Source organism: Anolis carolinensis, chromosome 1 (assembly GCF_035594765.1).
Source record: "Anolis carolinensis isolate JA03-04 chromosome 1, rAnoCar3.1.pri, whole genome shotgun sequence".
Lineage (NCBI taxonomy): Eukaryota > Metazoa > Chordata > Lepidosauria > Squamata > Dactyloidae > Anolis > Anolis carolinensis.
Window position 1 is genome coordinate 135394273 of NC_085841.1, and position 20209 is coordinate 135414481.

Here is a 20209-nt window from a genome sequence, read left to right on the forward strand (position 1 = left end):
CCAAGTGCACTTCTAGTAGAAAAAGGAGCAATTGCTCTCGGTGTTCTAGTAAATTGAAACTTACATTTATTGTCACAGAGGATCTATTCAACTGAGAGAATATTATAACAAGGATAAAATAGGATTTGCCGATAAAGAAACATTTAGGGACAGGATTATGATTTCTGTGAAAAAAATTGATAACAAAAACCTACAGGAAACTCCTAGAATGGGTAATGGAAAAAGAAACAGTTAAAGACTGCACGATAAGGTGGGCAACCAACATAGGAAGACCAATAAGGATGGACCAATGGGAGGATATCTGGAACTGAAAAATGAGACAAATATATTCGTATGACCTCAAGGAAAACTGGCTTAAAATGTTTCACATGTGATATATAACTCAACAAGAATATCCAGACCACTTGTTGGAAATGTAAAAATCAGATAGGATCCTTCTTCCACATGTGGTGGACCTGTGATAAAGTAAAGGTAAAGGTTTCCCTTGACGTTAAGTCCAGTCATGTCTGACTCTGGGGGTTGGTGCTCATCTCCATTTCTAAGCTGAAGAGCCGGCGTTGTCTGTAGACACCTCCAAGGTCATGTGGCCAGCATGACTGCATGGAGCGCTGTTAGGACCTGTGATAAGGCAAAACAATTCTGGAAAGAGATACATGAAATAATCCAAAAAAATTTAAAAATTAAATGCCAGATGGAACCAGAACATTTCCTTCTAGGAATAACAGAAATGAAATTAGAAGAAAATGACGAGATGTAATTTAACTATATGACGATGGTGGCGAGGATTACATATGCGAAGTATTGGAGAGAAGAAAAGATACTGGATGAAGACAGTTGGTTGATTAAAGTAATGGAAACAAGAAACATGAACAGACTGACATATCTAGTAACAAAACACCAAGGGCTACCAAAAAAATGTACAGACTGGCAAGCCTTCTTAGACTACATTGAGAAAGAGAAGAAAACTATAATATCATAAAGAAGGGATGCAAATAAGTATTAAAGCATGGAAGAGTATGGTAACATAGGGAAGCAAATCATAGTATACCAATACAAAAGGAATTATCCTTTATTATAGAAGGCAAGGAGGTGGATTGGAAGTACACAAAAGGGCATATTTCATTTTTTCTCTTTTTTCCTTTCCTCCCTTTTTCTTTTTTTCTCTCTTTTTATATTTCCACCCTTACCTATAGCAGATTTCTATTTCTTTTCTGACTTTTTCTTATCCAATATAATTGTTCTCCTACTTTTTATGTAATTCTAAAAAAACTATAAATAAAATTTAAAAAATGTTAGGAAAAGAGATGTGAAAGAGTTAATTTAGATCTGGTTACTGGAATCCCTAAAAAGGATTCATATACATGCAAGTAATTTAGTAACTGTTTCTGGGGATGTAACTCCATGTGGCTGCTCTCTTACAGAGACTGTCTTCCATGAAGAAGTAGTGGCCTCAACAAGTAGGGAGGAAACAGAAACAGAAAGACATAAAATGGAGAAAATGATAGAACAGAAAACAGCATGGACTAAATATCTGCCGATTTGTCCTGATCATTGATCTCTTTTTTCTGTTTCCAAAAATCACCAATCTCTTCCAGATGTGCTAATCAAAGAATCCAAATGGACGAAACCCTTCTTTGGGGAAGGTCAGGCAGCATTGTCTTTCACCCACCTGAACAAGGACGATGAAGGCTTGTACACAGTGCGCATCGTCTCAAAAGGAGGAGTCAGTGAATACAGTGCATATCTGTTTGTGAGAGGTATGGGCTTTTTACTTGTATGGTGATTGATTTATTGTACTCACTTTATTTGATTATACATGTCAGAGTTGGGAAAATAATATGTAGTTTCTAGTTGCGGACATCCATAAATGCTATATGAGGTTGGAGAAAAATTCCTTAGACAATCCAATACAAAATCAGAGCATTGTTCCCATTCATAGACCAGGGCCGGCCGGAGAAAATTTTAATGATTAAGGGGGGGGGGGGGAAATTGCGCCCCCCCGTGCTGCGGGAGGTATGGCCTGGCCCCACCTCCCGCGCCCAGGCCCCGCCTCCCACACTGCTCGCCTTGGCCCCGCCTCTGGCGCAGCGTGGGAGGCGGGGCCAGGGTTGGCCCCGCCTCCCACGCTGCTCACCATGACCCCGCCTCCCACGCAGCGTGAGAGGCGGGGCCAGGGCGCGCAGGCCAGGAGGCAGGGCTCCGCCCAGACGGGGCCTTGCCTCCCGCCCCACGCGCCCTTGTCTTTTTTCCCAGGTGGCCAGACTGCAGCGAAGGTTCCTCCAGGCCGCGATTGCGGCCTGGAGGAACCTCCGCTGCAGTCTGGCCACCTGGGAAAGGCCAGATGGGCGAGGGTGACCAGCGCGGGAGGCGGGGGCAGGGTTGGCCCGGCCTCCCGCGCTGGTCACCCTGACCCCGCCTCTCACGCAGCGTGGGAGGCGGGGCCAGGGCACGCTGGGCGGGAGGCGGGGCACCGCCCTGACGGTGCACCACCTCCCGCCCAGCGCGCCCTGGTCTAGCTGGCCTAAGTTGCTGGACGCAGGCGCAGATCGCCCAGCCGATCTGCGCCTGCGTCCAGCAACTTCCGCGCTTTGCTGTTTGGCGCGGTAGCGGCGGCGCTACGGGGCGCTGTCGAGGCGTCGACAGCGCCCCCTAGCGGCGTGCGCCCGAGGCCACGGCTTAACGGGCCTCATAGGTTAAACCGGCCCTGGCATAGACCCCAAGCAAATTGCATAGTACAACTATCAGTAAAATGATCTGGTCACCAGAGAATCCCACCAACACCTTTTCCCATCCTTGGCAATAAATAATGAAACACCCACCCACAAATGAAGTATTCAGCAAAACGTTGTTCTTTCATGATGCCAAAAATGTCCAAGATGCTTGACATAACCATTTCTTTCATCCTAAGGACTTCATCACATGGATGAGGTCCAGCATTGTGATTTGCCAGCTTCCATGGCAAATCTGGGTGGCAGCGGCATGGACTGGGGCAATCCTAGTGCCCTGGATGGCAGCTGATGCTTCTCCATTCCATGTGGGGAAATGTTGCTGCGTGGTTTGAGTCCACTGGAGCTTAGTTGTGCCTTATATAACATGAGGAGGCTTCTGTGTTGGCAGCATCCTGCCACACTGCTATCCCAGTTCACCCATGAAGCCACACTGGAGGTCACCCTATGTCATCTGATGGGTGGTGTGGGGCTCCATGGGTGAATTGGGGCAAATGTGTACTATGACACTCTCCCCGTGTGATAAAGCTGTATATGTAGGCCTGCCTCTGCCCTTAGGAGATGGATATCTACAAGTTTTTGAAAACTACAAACAGGCCAATGATTGTTATGGCAGTTGTTCAGAGAAAGTGTTAGGAATGTTTGCATCTGAACCACAGTATTCACATATATAAGAGAATTTAGACCTGCTTATGTAGTGCCTGAGGAAGAAGGGCAAAAGGTATGCCTAAGGGTTCTTTTTTTCTTCATGAAAAGGAGAGGAATACATTAAAACTAAGTAAGGGTCACAGTTTAACCTCACATTTGCATTGACAATTCCCTTTGCAAATCTGAATAAAGTAACTTCAATCCTTGTGGGCAGAAAGTAGTGATACATTTCTTCGTCTTTTAAATGAGCACATTTCTGCATCTGCAGCCTTCTGCATTTGTGCGAAATATTTTGGGCTGAATTGTCAGCATTAACTCCCTCATTGTCTGTGATTTTTTTCTGATGATGATGATGATGATGATGATGATGATGATGATAATAATAAATGTTACACACCTCTCCTCATGGCATATACTTGCAAGGTTATACTAATGCATTTCATTAGGATTTACTTCTCATTAAGCAAGTCTGGCCCAAGAGATTTTGATGGTACAGATAATGACAAGAAGGCATTCTCCCTCTCTCTTTCTCTGTCAGGCCCCATCTACACTGACTATTTAACACAGTTTCAGATTGGTAGTGATGAGGGTGATTTTGCTGTGTTGATGATTACATAGAAAATCCTTAAACCAATTTGAGTCCTGGATAGTAATTGCATAAACCACAAACCACTGCTGTATATTAAGGACTTTCTTTTAGGTGCTTTTGTTGGTATTTGTTATCTGTCCCCTGCCTCACTCACATCCACATATGCAGATAGGTCAACCAATTTTTGTATGGGAAGTATCAGTTAAATCTGGTTCAAACAAACATGGAGAAAGCATACTTCATTACACATGAGGATGGCAAGCTACCTGGAGCACACAGCGCTAGGGACAGTTCATTTTAAGGGTGCCATAATTCTCAGTTCTTCCATGCCTTTTCATTTGGACGTATGGGCAGGTGTGCGAGGGCACAATGCTATTTGATCCTCTGAAACAAACCCCTAACTTGTCTCATAAAAAGTCTACTTTTGCCTTCTTTTTTTTTCTATTCTATCACAGCTGTTGATATGAAGAATTCTTTGTATTTTACAAGGTTTAAGATGTTGGTAGAGGGTTACAGCAAGTGGAAAACTGAATATTCATATTAACTTGCTCTCGAGAACACAATCACCAACGAAATTCTGAATGGTTTTCATAAATAGTGCACACAATGTGTAAAATAATAGATGTGGAAATAATATCTCTGCACTTAGATGAAATCTCTGCATGAACAATGGTGGTCTTAAATGTCAAATTCAGGGTTTGATTTCCTTTTAGTACTGCCTTATTTAGAATGATGTCTCCTGTACCATGTTTAGTTGAATTAAGTCTCAAGTGTGACTTGAAATGGACCTCTTTTTGATTTTAGATGCCGATGCATTAGTAATGGGGGCACCAGGAGCACCAATGGATGTGAAATGCCACGATGCAAACAGAGATTATGTTATAGTTACTTGGAAACCACCAAATACAACCCATGAAGCTCCTGTTATTGGATATTTTGTAGACAGGTATGAGACTGCAGGGAACAGTTTTTGTTTCTTTTGTGTTTACTTGAAGGTTTATATCTATTTTGTTCCTTGTGGGGAATTAGAACTCTATTCTCAAATTCTTTTTTAATGTTGTTATTTTCGTATGTTGTTTTACAGTAGTGGCAGGTGACTCCACAAGCGATTGTTGATGTTTTATGGTTTCTTCAGAGATGAAAGGTCTTTAGTTTTAAACCCAGGATTTTTTGAGCTATTTCACTTATGCATGCACAAAAATGGATATCACATAGCTAAATGTGTGAACTAACTCCATCTGAAAGCACGTGATCTAAGATATCTTGAAGGCCTTTACTATGGTGCACATATCTGCATTGAGATGGAACACAATTTTAAATATTTATTTATTAATAATGTCAGAAGCTAATTGAGACTAGTTATAATATAATACAAAACCCACAAAGTTAAAAACTTGGCATTACACTAAATGTCTTTTGACCAGTGGCTGGCCACTTGGAGTGCCTCTGGGGTTGCCATAAGAAAATCCTCCATTGTGCATGTGGCAGGGCTCAGACTGCATTGTAATAGGTGGTCTGTGATTTGCTCTTCTCCACACTCACATGCCGTGGAGTTCACTTTGAAGCCCCATTTCTTAAGGTTAGCTCTGCATCTTGTGTATGACTTTATCCTATACATACTATGTAAGACTCTTAATAAAAATGTGCACATATTTTCTAGTTTTCTGTCATTGAGAAGAAACTAACTTTAGGATTTGTTTTGTTCTCTTTGTTTTGGAATCATGAGTAAATAAATGCATATTTATATCTCAACATACATATTTGAAAAATTGCACTAATATGCTTTAGTCAGAGAGGAAATCACATATGAAGTACATATATTAAGAAAAATGGAAAATAGGCCTCTTATCCACCTCAATTTCAAAAGCTGTTAGGAAGCAAGGAAAGGAAGAAAACTCAGGTGTAGTTAGAAGAAATACAAGGGAACCAACGCCGGGAGATTTTCAAATTCTTAGATGTAAATAGTTGTTTTGTGGTGTATGTATTATCTGTGATGCATTCATGTGGATTCCACTATAATTTTCTAATTAGGAAATGATCAATAATCCTATATGAATCTTTTGGAGCAGGATGAATTAAAACAACTACCAGTATGTACAAAATCTTACTTTCGGAGTACAACTGCATTCCCAGAGTAAAAAAATTATAACTACTGCACATATAATGAGATCCTCTTTTCTTCCCTGAGTCAGTAAAGTTATGGTCTGGAATTCATTCAGACAGGTACAAATGCATAACCTAGAGTTACATTTCCACGACTGGTTTGCATTCACAATCCCTATGCATTCATCAGTTTAAATAATATGTAAGGGCTGGGAAAGTCCCCTATACCAGGCAGTGGCTGCTGTGAACATTAGGAATCAGTTCCCTTGTACATTGGGAAGTTGATGGCTGACATTTCTAGTGTAGAGGGAACCTGCTTCTAATTATCACACAGGAAATTACTCATGGAAGGAAACATCATTCAGTTGCTTCCTGATTGACAGGGGAACAGACCCTTGTTGCTCACACCAGTTTCTGCCAAGTACACAAGGTGTGGCTATAGTCAGAATTTTGGCCACTGATCCTGCTTCACACTTGTGAATGCAAGATACAGTTAATAACACTTGTATCTTCAGCCATCTTGATCAAACTAAAGATCATATGTGAGGACCATATCTTTTAAATAAAGTTTCTTTTGGACTGCAGCTCCTCAAATCACACATAGTAATCAGCATTTTCATTAGTATAAAACCTTCCATATGATTTGCCCTTTCCCATGTGATTCCTTCAGTCAAATCTTCCTGCAAGGGTGTTGATTTCAGTGACAGGGAAAGATGCAGCACTGATAATTTAATATGAAATATTAGAAGCCACATTTTTGTCATTTTAAAAACCAGGTGTGAAGTGGGTACTGAGAACTGGGTTCAGTGCAATGATGCCCCTGTAAAAATCTGCAAGTATCCAGTGACTGGGCTGTTTGAAGGACGATCCTATGTGTTCCGTGTGAGGGCAGTCAACCAGTCTGGTATCAGCAGGCCATCTAGGGTTTCTGAAGCAGTAGCAGCTCTTGACCCCTTGGATTTGGAGAGACTTCAGAGTAAGTAAGATGCAAACAAAGATGATTTGCTTAGTATTGAGTCAATCTGCAAGCCTAGACTACTTAAGGCCTTAGTAGATTTAATTCAATTGCTGGTCCAAGCTAGTTCCAGTCAATGGAATTTATGTATTTGTTGATTTACCAGACAACAATTCATTCATTAGGTCTTCTCTGGTTTGAAGGTTTCTATTTCCAATACACATGAGGAGTAATACGAATATACAACTGTGTGATACAAATGTTAAAAGAAATTATTTCAACAGAAATTCAAAATTAAAGCAATGTGATACAAAGCAAACTGATAAATATGTATAACTGAAAGTATTCCAAATTATGAGACAAAAACCTCAAAAGCTTTGGAAAACAAAATGGTTTAAGATTTAAAAACAACAAGGGAAGGTCTAATGCACAAATGTTCAAGGAGACAAGTGTATGGAGCAGCAAGTGAAAAGGACAAAGCTGATTCAAATGAGAGACAAGCTGGACTTAGGCCATAGTGTACACCTGAGTCTATACTTTTTGTGTTTACATTTGAACATGTGAACTCCAATGTAGACTGATAAAGCAGCATCCCTGGAGGAGAGGTTTCAACCTTTCTTTTCCCAATACCCTCCTCTACTATTTGTTTGTGTCTGTGTTTATAAAACTTCTTTGAAGTCAGATTAAGTTTCTTTTCCGTAAAACAATACTATATGGGTTACACAAATTTTGGTTTGGGAGGAAGGGTATTTTGTTTATAACAATTTTTAATACTGAATAGGAATATCTAATTCAGATACACCAAAATAAATGTATTGTTTATTAATTGTAATATTTCAAGTAGCCCAAAATGCCAAATATGAAGAATTGGTTTTTGTTTTGATCTTCAGCTATTCACCTGGATGAAGGCAAACAAATTGTAATCTATAAGGATGACCTTGAAGGTATGTTACTTGTCTGTTATGTTGCCTCTGTACATCTAAATAAGCCTCTGCTGTTGTAACTTTGTGTTGCTCTGTCTGTTTTCCTCTTCTCTTCTCTGCAATTTTCTCTTATGTAATTTTCATATAGACAAATTAATGCAAAACCTACATAAAAGCATACAAACTAACAAAAAAACAAAGTTAAAATACTTTTTCTAGTATAAAAGAAAACATATTAATACTTTATTCTGTATATCAGAAAACATTAACTAAAATACACTCTATCTAATCTAAGGGCTTTACATTCTCCATCTGATGATTATATTATCTCAATTTTCTACACCTATTAAAAGAAAAAGAACCAGTGATACACTTTTCCCCTTCATAATAACATCCTTCTAAAATCATAGAATCATAGAGTTGGAAGAGACCTCATGGGCCATGCAGTCCAACCCCCTGCCAAGAAGCAGGAAAATCGCATTGAAAGCACCCCAGACAGATGGCCATCCAGCCTCTGCTTAAAAGCCTCCAAAGAAGGAGCCTCCATTACACTCTGCAGCAGAGAGTTCCACTGCCAAACAGCTCTCACAGTTCTAGTTGAAAAAAAATATAGTGATTGAGGTTTGACCCCATCTTTGCTGGAGGAAAACAATGAATTTATTTTCTGTTGTTTTAGCTTTTCAGTTTAGAGCTGTGGCTCCCAACCTCTGGTCCACCAAGTGTTTTGGACTTCAACATCCAGAAATCCGAGACATCTTAACAGCTGTTAGAATTTGTGGGAGCTGAATTCCAAAACACGAGGAATAGAGGTTGGGAAGTATATGCACACAACAAACTCTGAAGGAAGTAGAACTTGAAAACAAATTTAGAACTCATGCAATACAAAGTTTTGAATCCTGGAGTGGCAATAAATTTATGTTGTGTGAGAAGCTACTGCATCGGGGAATTACATTATAGCTAGAGTAGTGTTCAAACTGTCACAATTTTCAACAGAATTCTGGCAACTGTAAGTTGTTGAAGTATATTGAAGCATGGGTGGACAAGTTGGTATTCCCCAGGAGCTTTGGAATATATCTTCCATCAGCTTCAGCCAACATAGCAAATGGCCAGGGATAATGAGCAGCCATGATCATTTACTATCATGACTGGGACTTCTTAGTCCAACCCGTCTGGGGGACATCTAATTGCCTTCCCCTACCTACTAACCAAGATATTGTTTCAGGCTGTATGCATTTGTTTTCTCACATCAAGAAGCTCCTTTCTGTTTTTCCAAATAGAAAACCTGCAGAGATAGAAATTTCTAGAGTTATAAGATCACAATGCTGTTTGGCACATCCACTCTAAAACTGAACTGATTTTCCAATTCTAACTTTTAGTGTCAAGTTTGTACAGTCAGGGCTGCATCTAAGCAATTACAGGCCCAGGACTTCATTTTCTGTGGATTGTTTCAGCTGTGAAGCGTACAACTGACATCTCTCTTCCCTTCAATCCACTACCATTCCATGCTATCCAGCTGCTTCTGTTTGTCTGATATGCTCAAGCAAAATGACCCGAAGCAAAACAAAAATTGACCAACACAGTAAAAAGAGAAAATAATAGAAAGTGTATGTGCAGTTTCTCTTTGTTAAATCACCTAAATCAGGGCACATTGCTATAAGAGCAAACTGGAGTTTTCTTTTTCTCTGCTGATAACAGTTTTGAGAATCCAGGAAAACAGTTTAAAAGTAAAACAAGGATAATTTAATGAGCATTCATAGCCAATATACATGCCTCACCACCTCAAGATGATAAGAGCTGAAGTCATATTGAAATAAGAAAGGACGAGCAAACTGCTTGTGTCCCAGCATGCCCCTGCAGCCGCGATCCCAATTCTAGGCCAATTTGCTGCAACTCCTTTGCCCGTTTCTCTATGGTTTTTGTTTGGAATCCTCCAAGTCTATGGAGCTCTGGACACTGGGTCCAAAGCATGGCCCAGCTGCACCAGCTGAATAGATTTCACCACAAAGATAATTATGACTAATGGTGGCTATCCACTTTTAAAAAAATATTTAGGTTCTGTGTCACTTTAGGTTTCTTCTCTCCTTATAGTGAGTCACTCTTTCTGCCAGTTATCCTACCTGGTACTCTTGTCCCATTGCCTCTTGCGGTAAACATGCCAAAAGTGAATTACATATTTTTAAAGCTCCTGTGTATATTTACATGAGTGGATTGCATTTTCTTACTGCATATTGTCCATGTTTTTAGGACACATTTAGTTGCCCTGATGTACCATCTCCTCTCATGGCTTATGGCAGCTCTACACTTCAGATGTTACTATGCCATGCTATGGGCATTGTATCATACTAACTTAGCTTCCAGGCTAAATACAAAGTGCTGGTTGTTACCTATAAAGCCCTAAACGGTTTGTCTGATTACATTTCCCCATATTGGTCATTGCGAGCACTGCGGTCATCGGAGGAGACCCTGCTCTCGGCCCTACTCCCATCTCAAATGCGGCTGGTGGGAACGAGAGAGGAGGCCTTCTTTGTGATCTCTCCCCGTCTCTGGAACTCCCTCCCTAAAGAAATAAAACTGCCCCCACCCTCCTCTCCTTTAAAAAACTCTTGGAAATGCACTTATGCACTTTAGTGTATGGAAAGGAGGAGGACTAGGACACTTTAAATTAATTCCATCAGATTGCTGGCTAGCATATTTTCACCTCACAACAGCTATGACATATTTTAAGTGAACACGTATGATAGCCATTTCTAATGTATTTTAATTGTCTTACAGGATATATGTTTTAATGTTAATTCATGTTATTAGTGTTATCATGTCTACTGGATTATTTTATACTGTTTTAATTCTTTTTCTATAAGTTATTATTGTGTATTACTTTATTTTGAGCATTGAATCTTTGCCTTTTTTCTGTGTGTAAACTGCCCTGAGTCCCTTCTGCGAGAGAGGGCGGTCTAGAAATAAAGTTGTATTATTATTATATACTATACTATGACTGCACTATAGAAAATGTACTTTGGGTTTCGTGCCCTCATTGTACAGAGGAATCAAAACAAGGAGGAGGAGGAGGATGTCACTTCACCCATTTAGCATTGTCAGTCTTTACAAGAAAAATGAGTCAGGAAGTGGGCTGGTTTGTTATTTTTGTAGGAATTCATTCCTTTGTCTAGTTTTACCCTTTGGTAGAGTACATAGAATGGGATCTAAAAATTCCCAGGCTGCTGTGGACAGACAGATGGACATCAAGGCTTGGCCGTCTATGTAGATTGCCAGTTCCTGAATTGGTACTTGTTTAGAGTTGGAGAACGAAGGTAGTGAGATGGAGCGGGGTGGGGTGGGGGCATTTCATTCCTATGCTGCATGTTACACTGATTCTCATTGTCATTCCCAGGGTATAAGAGAGATTTCTTGCATGATGTTTTCCCTTCCATGCTTTACCTGTACTGTTTCATATTTAATGGCTGTGATCTCTCATGCAAATTCTTCTCCTTGCTCATATTTTTTCAGGGGCAGAACTGTAGGACTCCTGTCTTTGATCAATCCTGTAATGCATTTGCATAAAGCACAAAGACTTTATCAAGCCATTTAGTATAGCAGATTAAAGTGATTCAAATGTGATCAAAGTAAAGCAAAGAAAAAATCTTGTGCAATGAATGCACAAGGATCTTCTCTTTTTTCCTGATTTTTTAACATGAGCTGTGGAAAATCAATGCTGCACTTTTAATTGGCTTGGTTGGGCTTTCTCAAAATAGAAATGACGCAGCCTTCAGAAACTGTAAAGCTTATATTGAAGCCCTTAATAACCAACCAATGCACTCTAGCAAGGGAGTTCAGCAAGACAAACTCTCACATAAGCGCTGACCTGGGAGGTTAATCTGGCATTTAACACTTACTGAGTTTATTACTCCTCTAGGCGACATTAAGATTCCAGGACCTCCCACCAACGTACACGCTTCAGAAACCAGCAAAACATATGTTGTACTCAGCTGGGATCCACCTGTTCCCCGTGGCAAAGAGCCATTATCATATTTCATTGAGAAGGTACTGTGCTATATAGTTGCATTTTGCTGTAAGCCATTTCATGGCCACATAACCATTTCATTTCAAATCATTTCTCAGCAAAACAATAAAATTAACAAGCACAGGCTAGGCAATAAGGAGATAGAAATCACCACATAAATAAGAGATTTGGGTTACATGTATTCAAATAGGCAACGGGTTACAAAACTTGAAAAATAAAAGTTATTTTTTATGTTGGATTCAGACTGTTCACAAATGGTGACTTATAGTATTACAGCTTTGTTGTGGTTTGGGGCCTTTTTCCTGTTTCTGTTGAAAGAGGCGAAAGTTCTTTTAACTGTTCCCTTTGAGTGGGGATTATAATAAACTGTGGCAGTCACTGGGGTTCTTTCTTTCATTCTTAAGGCCATTGCCATATTGCTGCTGCATTTGAGGCAAGTGAGTTCATTAGCAACATCAGCAACCGTGTAGGCAGCTCATCCACCGTGTTGTGCCCTCCGCAAGGTGCTGGACTACCGTGAAGGGATAGCAGTGCCTAATGCCTTCCTCAAAGTTGACAGTATTGGGAGAAAAATTTGCAAAGAAGAATATGAGTGTCCTTCCAATAGACAAATTCCAGAATTTTCTCTGGAAATAGTATGCCTTCTGAGAAATTTCACTTAATCTGTTGTTTGGTTACTCTTGGTTAGAATGACTACAGGATAAGTGTCCTGTAGGCATTATTACAAAACTGTGCTGCTTTTCAGCTACAAATAGTCTGTGGATTGCAGACTTTGAATAGCTGAAAGTTCCTAATGACCAATGTGTGGGAACATCAGTAATCCTTAATCAAATATTAGTGCCCAATGGTCTATTTTCTGTCACCGTGTATAAGGGAAAGAGAACTTCCTCTCTCCAAGACAGGTTGATAGGAGAAATCACAGAAATGCTTAGAACTGGGAGAAAGTCTAATTGAATGCTGGCCTTATTTGCACTAGGCAGCTTCGCTTGCGGCAGCTGCAGATTCAGCATGTTCATGCTAGAGCTGAAGTCATTGTCTGGGGCCATTGAGACAGTTCACATTTCACCTCCATTTTGTCACTGTTGTTCCCAGGTGGCCATGGCGCTCTGTCTGATTTTCTTGCTGTTGTGGGTAACCCTGCTGATGTCAGAATGGGCCTCCCATGTGATCAGCAAGATGTATCAGAGGATCATCCCCGCCTTCTTGCTGATCATGTGGGCACCCTTTCCTGATATCAGCAGAGAGCTTGCAACCAGGAGTCCACACAGAGATCCATGGCTGGTTTGGAGCAGTAGCAGAACTGGAAAGTTGGGTATCATTCCTCCCCTTTCCCTGCAATGATGAGCTCAGGAAAAGAGTGTTAGTGCTTATGTCCAGTCAGGACTACAGATTGGGCTGAATTGGACCCCATCCTAATGTCCAGACTGCCCTGAATGCCCTAGAGTTTCCAGCAAACTTTGGAGTAGCCTCCAACTTTGCCTTAAAGTGTGGCAATATTAGTTTTAAGAACCTGCGACACTCACAGGAAATCAGTGAGCTTCATGGAGATAGCCAGTGGCCTATTCTGATTGACTCCAGTTTTGGGGGCAGGTATAGACAAGCTCTTAGTAGAGATTACTTCTAAAAAGACATCTAAGAAATACAGCATTGGGAACTTGTTTTGTTCTACCTTTATTGAGACCTAGGCCCAAGCTGTGTACCCAATGTTATTTCTTTGTAATCTGCCTTAAACAATTTCCAGATTCCCCGAAATAAAAGCCCTTGCTTGAGGAACATCTGTTTCAATAGTCTTGCAAACAACACCAATAGTCTCTCTGCTTTTATATTTCTATTATTATGTCAAGCTTCACAGAGACTCAACTGCCACAAGGTGAAGAAAAAAGATTATGTTATATTGGATTTGGCAGCACAGATCAATGCTTTGTGATTCTGTATCAAGAAGATAGCCAACCAGAAAGCTGGCAGATTACTCTCTAGAAACAATAAGGATTTGTATCCATGGTTCACCAGTTCACATATTTTGAGAACCTCTGTCTACAGCTCTCTCACAAAAGACTTACAATCTCTCTCACTCTTTTCTTTTATATATATATATACAGTCTGTTGTTGGCAGTGGGAGCTGGCAGAGGGTCAATGCTCAAGTGGCAGTGAGATCTCCTCGCTATGCAGTGTTTGATCTGGCTGAAGGGAAACCGTACGTGTTCCGTGTATTATCAGCAAACAAGCATGGTATTAGTGATCCTTCTGAAATAACACCTCCCATTCAAGCACAAGAAGCCATAGGTGAGAATGCTTTTAAAACCCCAGACTTTGCCAAATGTGTTGAAGAACAAATGATGCCAAAAATAGAATGCTCTCACAAGAATTTCACATACTAGATGGTTGCGTTATTCTGCCAATACCCATAGTCAAGTCCATGGACCTATTACATCACCAGTTATAAAGTATTGTTATTTTTGGACTACATTTCTAGAATCCTCCTAGTCTTGCTGATTGAGCCATTTTGAAAGTTCAAGTTAAACAGGATTTGTTCTTTGTTCTGCTTTGTTAAATTTTGCTTTTGGTTCCGACTATATTGTAACATTGGTGATTTTCATACCTTTCACAGTTCTCTTTAAAGGAATTATAGAAGGGATGGAAATAATAAAGCCGTCCAGATCTTGAAAACGCAATTCCCAGAGGTTTTTTTTAACCATTGGCTAGAGCTGCTGGGAACTGCAGTCCAGTTATGACTGGCAAGGTGCACAATATCCCACCCTGAGTTATTAAGACAACATCAATTTCTGATTACCTTTCAAAACATTTGTTTTCATCTATTGTAATATTATTGTGATGCCATCATGGTACACAATATGAGGGCTTAGAATGACCTTTGATACAGTTCAACCAGAACTAAAAGATGTTAAGGTTTCAGTGGAGGAAGTAAGGCCACCAGCCTTCCCATTCAGATCGATAGACCTGATGAATGGCTAGCTTTGGTTGTATTGCATCATCATGGTACTGATTTTGACATTTGCAATATCTTGTTCACTTAGTTAACTTACTGATGCAGTAAGTCCTATTGCAGGATGGTCAACATACAGCCCTCCAGATATTGTGGGATTGCAGACTCCAACATTCCCTGCCATAAACAAGCACCAGTATGGTGTAATCTGCATAGCAAATATTTCATTTGCTTTATCTTGGATTTGGCAGTCTGCTTTTCACTACGCTTGTTGAGTGATTATTAAAACAAAAGCTGAAAGCTGGATGGGACAAAGTGCCTCTATTTTTCTTCGTTAATGAATGATGTTCTAATTAGTGTTACAAACCTTTCAAGACCGGCACTTTCAAATGCTGTCAATGGAGAAAAAGTTAATATAGAGTGAGAGAGCAAAGGCAAACCACTTTTGTACAAATCTTACCAAGAAAAATCTGTGATAAGTTTGCCTTAGGGTCATCATAAATCGGAAATGACTTGAAGGCAAACAATAACAAAGAATATATATAATTTTTCTTGCTTTGAGTTTTGTTCAAAACTTTATTTACTTCCCAAAACTTGTCTCTCCTGTATGAATCCCATTAACTCTCCTTTTAAAAAACTTTCTTTGATAAGAACCAAATATTTAAAACAAAATATTTTGCTGTCTGATAAGACTAGATGAAAATTCATATTCTACCTAACAAAATAAAATGCAATATTCAAGAATTTTAAAAATAATATTTCTGTCTAAAGGCAGTTGGTTGTTCAAATAACTGGAGAGCCACATAATTCCCAACCATGCCTTAGACACAGAGAGTTGACTGTTTGTTGACATTTCTAGAAATAGATTAACAACACTTCTCTGTGGCACAGTTGTTCCATCTGCCCCGGGACGTATTGTGGCAACAAGAAACACCAGAACCTCTGTGATTGTACAGTGGGACAAACCAAAGCATGAAGAAGACCTGTTTGGCTACTACATTGACTGCTCTGTTGTGGGATCGAATCACTGGGAACCCTGTAATCATAAGCCTGTCAAGTACAATAGGTAAGAAAATTCTCATTGCTATTTACAATATTAAAAGCAACATCACTCCCACCCTCCTGCTGTATAACTTCAGAAACTAATATGTCTTTATGGGTGCATCTACTCTGTATAATCAATGCAGTTTGACACCACTTAAACTGCCATGGATCAATGTGTGATAGAATTATGGGAGTTGTAGTTTTACAAGATCATTAATTTTCTCTGGTGCCTCACCAACTACAAGCGTCATGTGGCAGGTACTGTCCAGAGTCAGTACTTCTCACCCCTATTTCTTTCAGGTTTGCTGTGCATGGCTTGTCAACAGGAGAGAAATACATCTTCCGTGTGAAGGCTGCCAATGCAGTGGGAATGAGTGAAAATTCTCAGGAATCTGAACCTATAATAGTACAGGCAGCTCTCAGTAAGTGAAATTGTGCAAGGATTTGAACGGGTTTTTAAAAGAGAAACATCAAACCATTTTGGAATCCATTGTTGCTTGCATGTATTATTGGGTTGCTCTATGTTACTGAAACAAGTAGATAGCTTAAATGAACGTATGTATTAATTCATTTTTAATATTTGTTCATCACTTTGTAATTATGAAATGTTTAGGCAGTTCATATTAAAGTGAGAAAATAATAAATTGCTAAGTAATTAAAATATCAATCAGTACAGGGCAGAGAACAGTGAAAATAATAACTGCTTTTATGACCAAAATGACAGAAACAAGCAGGCCCTTGACAAGAACATGGTTTCTTCTCCTCTGCGTTCCCAGGGAAAAGCATTTCCAAATCTGAAAGTACTCCTAACACTGCTTCTCACGTAACATGTAGACGTTCCCTCATTATTTGTTGATGTTTCTGGAAGCATTTGTGTCAACTTAGCATGATAACTTTTCACAATGACTGGAGTTTCCCTATGAGAAATGAAAAAGGAATTTACAGTTTATGAGGAAGCGGTTTTCCATTCAGTGCAGTTCACTTGGTTCCTTATAGATATTTAGTATATTGACCCTGAATTCAATTGATTTATATAGAAAAAACAGCTAGTAGCTCAATGTTTTCTGTGTATAGTATTTTCTGGAGATGATGATTTTTGTAGTCTTATGTCAACTTCACAGTCGCAGAACATAGAAGACTACATCTAAAAAGTGATGGGGTAGAATGGTTTGATTGAATCTTTTCCCAGTTTGTAATGTAGACCAGTGATTCTCAACCTGTGGGTCCCCAGGTGTTTTGGCCTACAACTCCCAGAAATCCCAGCCAGTTTACCAGCTGTTAGGATTTCTGGGAGTTAAAGCCAAAACATCTGGGGACCCACAGATTGACAACCACTGCCCTAGACTGTAAAATACTGTAAACACTTGCTAGAGATAGGCTCACTGAACAGAGAGGGACTTACTTCTGAGTAAACATGCATAGGATTGCACTGTAAATGAGTGCCAGTTCATGATTTTACAATAGAGAAAACAAACCATAAAAGAGCTGCAACCTGATGTGTGTTGCTATGTATATATGCTGTTATATTTAGGTATTTTTGTAATAATCTATGCACTTGATTTCTTCAAGCCTGCCCATCCTATCCTTATGGTATCACACTTCTCAACTGTGATGGCCACTCAATGACCATTGGATGGAAACTTCCAAGATTCAGTGGTGGATCAAATATTTTGGGTTATTATATAGACAAACGCGAGGCACACCACCACAACTGGCATGAAGTCAACTCTTCCCTTGCGAAAGAGAGGATTTATACGGTCAGTGTTGCTTCCAGTTTCTGGTATTTTATTCAATTTTTACAATGTCATTTTAACCATGGTGTTCCCAAACAGATATAAAATACTGAATGAAAGGGAATTTTGATCTTTCCTCTCACATCTGCCGCTGTATCTATGGGGAAAGGTCTTCATTTTGAATCTGTGGTATCTTATTCCCAGCATTCTGAATGCAAGCTAAAATGTTTGTAAAGTGTAAACAGAACTGAACAGCACTGTACTGTTGAGGATCTAAAGAACCCACAATAAAATATATGTAATATTTGAGATTAGTCAATAGATTTTGAAAGGGATATTCCTGGATAAGAATAATCTGATTTGTAGATCATTATCTTCAAAAGCTTATGCCATAAAAAACTCCCCTGTAAATTACCAAAGGTGATTCCTACAATTTTTTTAAAAAAGAAAATAAACCAAAAGAAACTATAATTCCTAATTTAAATCTGAAGAGCATTTGCAGCTAGATCCCTTCATAGCACTTTCCCTTGTTTATTCTGCTTTACGTACTGTAGGAAATGATTTTAAATAAATGACTGGCTTTTTAACATCCGAGTTCTATTTTTATTTTTATTATTATTGTCTTAAGAGGATCAGCATGAACATTATCCTTGTTAAAACTATTTTTGCTGTCTACTGTTATTTGCAAAGATTGAGGAGTTGACGGAAAATGCATATTATGAATTCAAAATTGCTGCTGCCAATATTGCTGGCATAGGGCAGCCTTCTGATCCCAGTGAGCATTTCAAGTGTGAAGCATGGACTATGCCAGAGCCTGGTGAGTAGTTTATTTGGTTATTCTTATTGCATTGTTTACAATGTATTACAGTTGCAAATATGTTGCTTGGTAATGACAGTTGCTGTTTAATATGCTGGATTTTTACTCCCATTCTCAGCTAACACTATTTGCATTTTGTTGTCGTATGGACTAGCTTGCATCCACTGATCCCTCTATATGTGAATCAGCCATGTTAGGTTGGTTATCTTATAGAAAACGCTTTGTAGAATCATAGAATCATAGAATAGTAGAGTTGGAAGAGACCTCATGGGCCATCCAGTCCAACCCCCTGCCAAGATGCAGGAAATCGCATTTAAAGCACCCCCGACATATGGCCATCCTTTCTTGTCAAAAGAAAGGCCTCGGGGGCCAAATAATGAATGGGTAGAATTGTTGGTTTAGGATCATACCAGTTCCTGAGTTTTCCAGGTTGGTCCCTAATGGCTCTGGGGATGTCATTTAGTATTATGCATTAAGTACCAACTACAGTTGCTCATGGCTTGTCATCCAAACACACACACACATAAAGGCAGAACACATTTCCCTTTGACAAGGCAAAGATCCAAGCTGAAGGAGCCAATCCCAGATCATGATGAAAAAGAGGCAGTGATTTCTCTTCACTTACTCCAGAAGATGAGGAACAACTATGAACACCCATAGAATAATGACACCAGGCACAAAAGATAGGTTAAATATAAATGTTTAAATAGGGCCTATTTCCTATTTGATTGAACTTTGAAGGAGCAAGAAGAGGCCCTGGACTACTTTCTCAGCCTTCCACTGGGCAAAACACCTAAATCCTGAGGGAAATCCAATATTTTGTTTTTCACTGGCTGGCTACTTACTGGAAGATAAATCCAGGGCATTCCCCATCACGTTCTAGGAATTTGTAAGTGAAAGCAAAACCACCATGTCAGCCTTTCCCCATCCCTGGAGATGATGCCCTTCATCAAAGGGTGTCAAAGTATATCCCACATCCTTAAACTCTCTCCCCACTTCCAATAACACTTTGGATTTAATTCAGAAGTAATATAAAAAGTCTTAAACTTTCCAGAAGACTCAGCTCCTATTGCCAGGACAACTCTCTAATCATCAACAAATCAAAGTCAAAAATAATGGTGTTTGGAAAAAGACAGCAGAGACATAGATGGCAATTAAATGTGAGGCAATAGAACAAGCGATCACCTTCCCTTATCTTGGAGTAACTTTCTCTGAAATGGGCTCTTGGTCTTTCCACCATCAAAGGAGTGCACTCAAAGTAAAGGCTCGCCTGAATCTAATACTTAAATTAAAAACACATAGCCAGCCAGGTACTCTAATTCCAATAATTAAAGTATATAAAGCTAAGATTACACCCATGATATTAAATGCAACAGAAATATGGGGTTTAAGTTCCATCTCAGTAATAGAACAAGCTCAATCTCAGCACCTGAGAAGCATTTTGGGAGTGGATAAAACAACCTCAGCAGCTGCAGTGAGAGCTGAACTGGAAATTTATACAATCCATGCACAGTCTAAATACAGGGCTTATAATTACTGGTGTAAAATCAACGTAATGGAGCCCGATAGACTCCCAAAATTGTGCCTATTAGAACAGATAAAATCCCAACTACAGACCTCATGGATTACGCAACAGACAAATTATATAAGAAGTTGTGGCCTCCCTGTCTCCTGTGCCTTAAGTGACCAAGTAAAAAAGAGCGCCAGAC

The 20209-nt window shown here is 39.6% G+C and overlaps 1 protein-coding gene across 1 annotated transcript in view; it reads left to right on the forward strand.

Moving 5' to 3' along the window:
* Positions 1 to 20209, forward strand: part of myom2 (myomesin 2) — a 97718-nt gene that overhangs the window by 42412 nt on the left and 35097 nt on the right. Inside the window, exons 10-19 of the mRNA XM_003215490.4 lie at positions 1596 to 1757; positions 4768 to 4909; positions 6843 to 7042; positions 7912 to 7965; positions 11855 to 11982; positions 14062 to 14245; positions 15798 to 15972; positions 16251 to 16372; positions 17520 to 17707; positions 18374 to 18500. Of these exons, the coding sequence (XP_003215538.2) occupies positions 1596 to 1757; positions 4768 to 4909; positions 6843 to 7042; positions 7912 to 7965; positions 11855 to 11982; positions 14062 to 14245; positions 15798 to 15972; positions 16251 to 16372; positions 17520 to 17707; positions 18374 to 18500 (1482 nt within the window). The remainder of the gene's footprint in view (positions 1 to 1595; positions 1758 to 4767; positions 4910 to 6842; positions 7043 to 7911; positions 7966 to 11854; positions 11983 to 14061; positions 14246 to 15797; positions 15973 to 16250; positions 16373 to 17519; positions 17708 to 18373; positions 18501 to 20209) is intronic.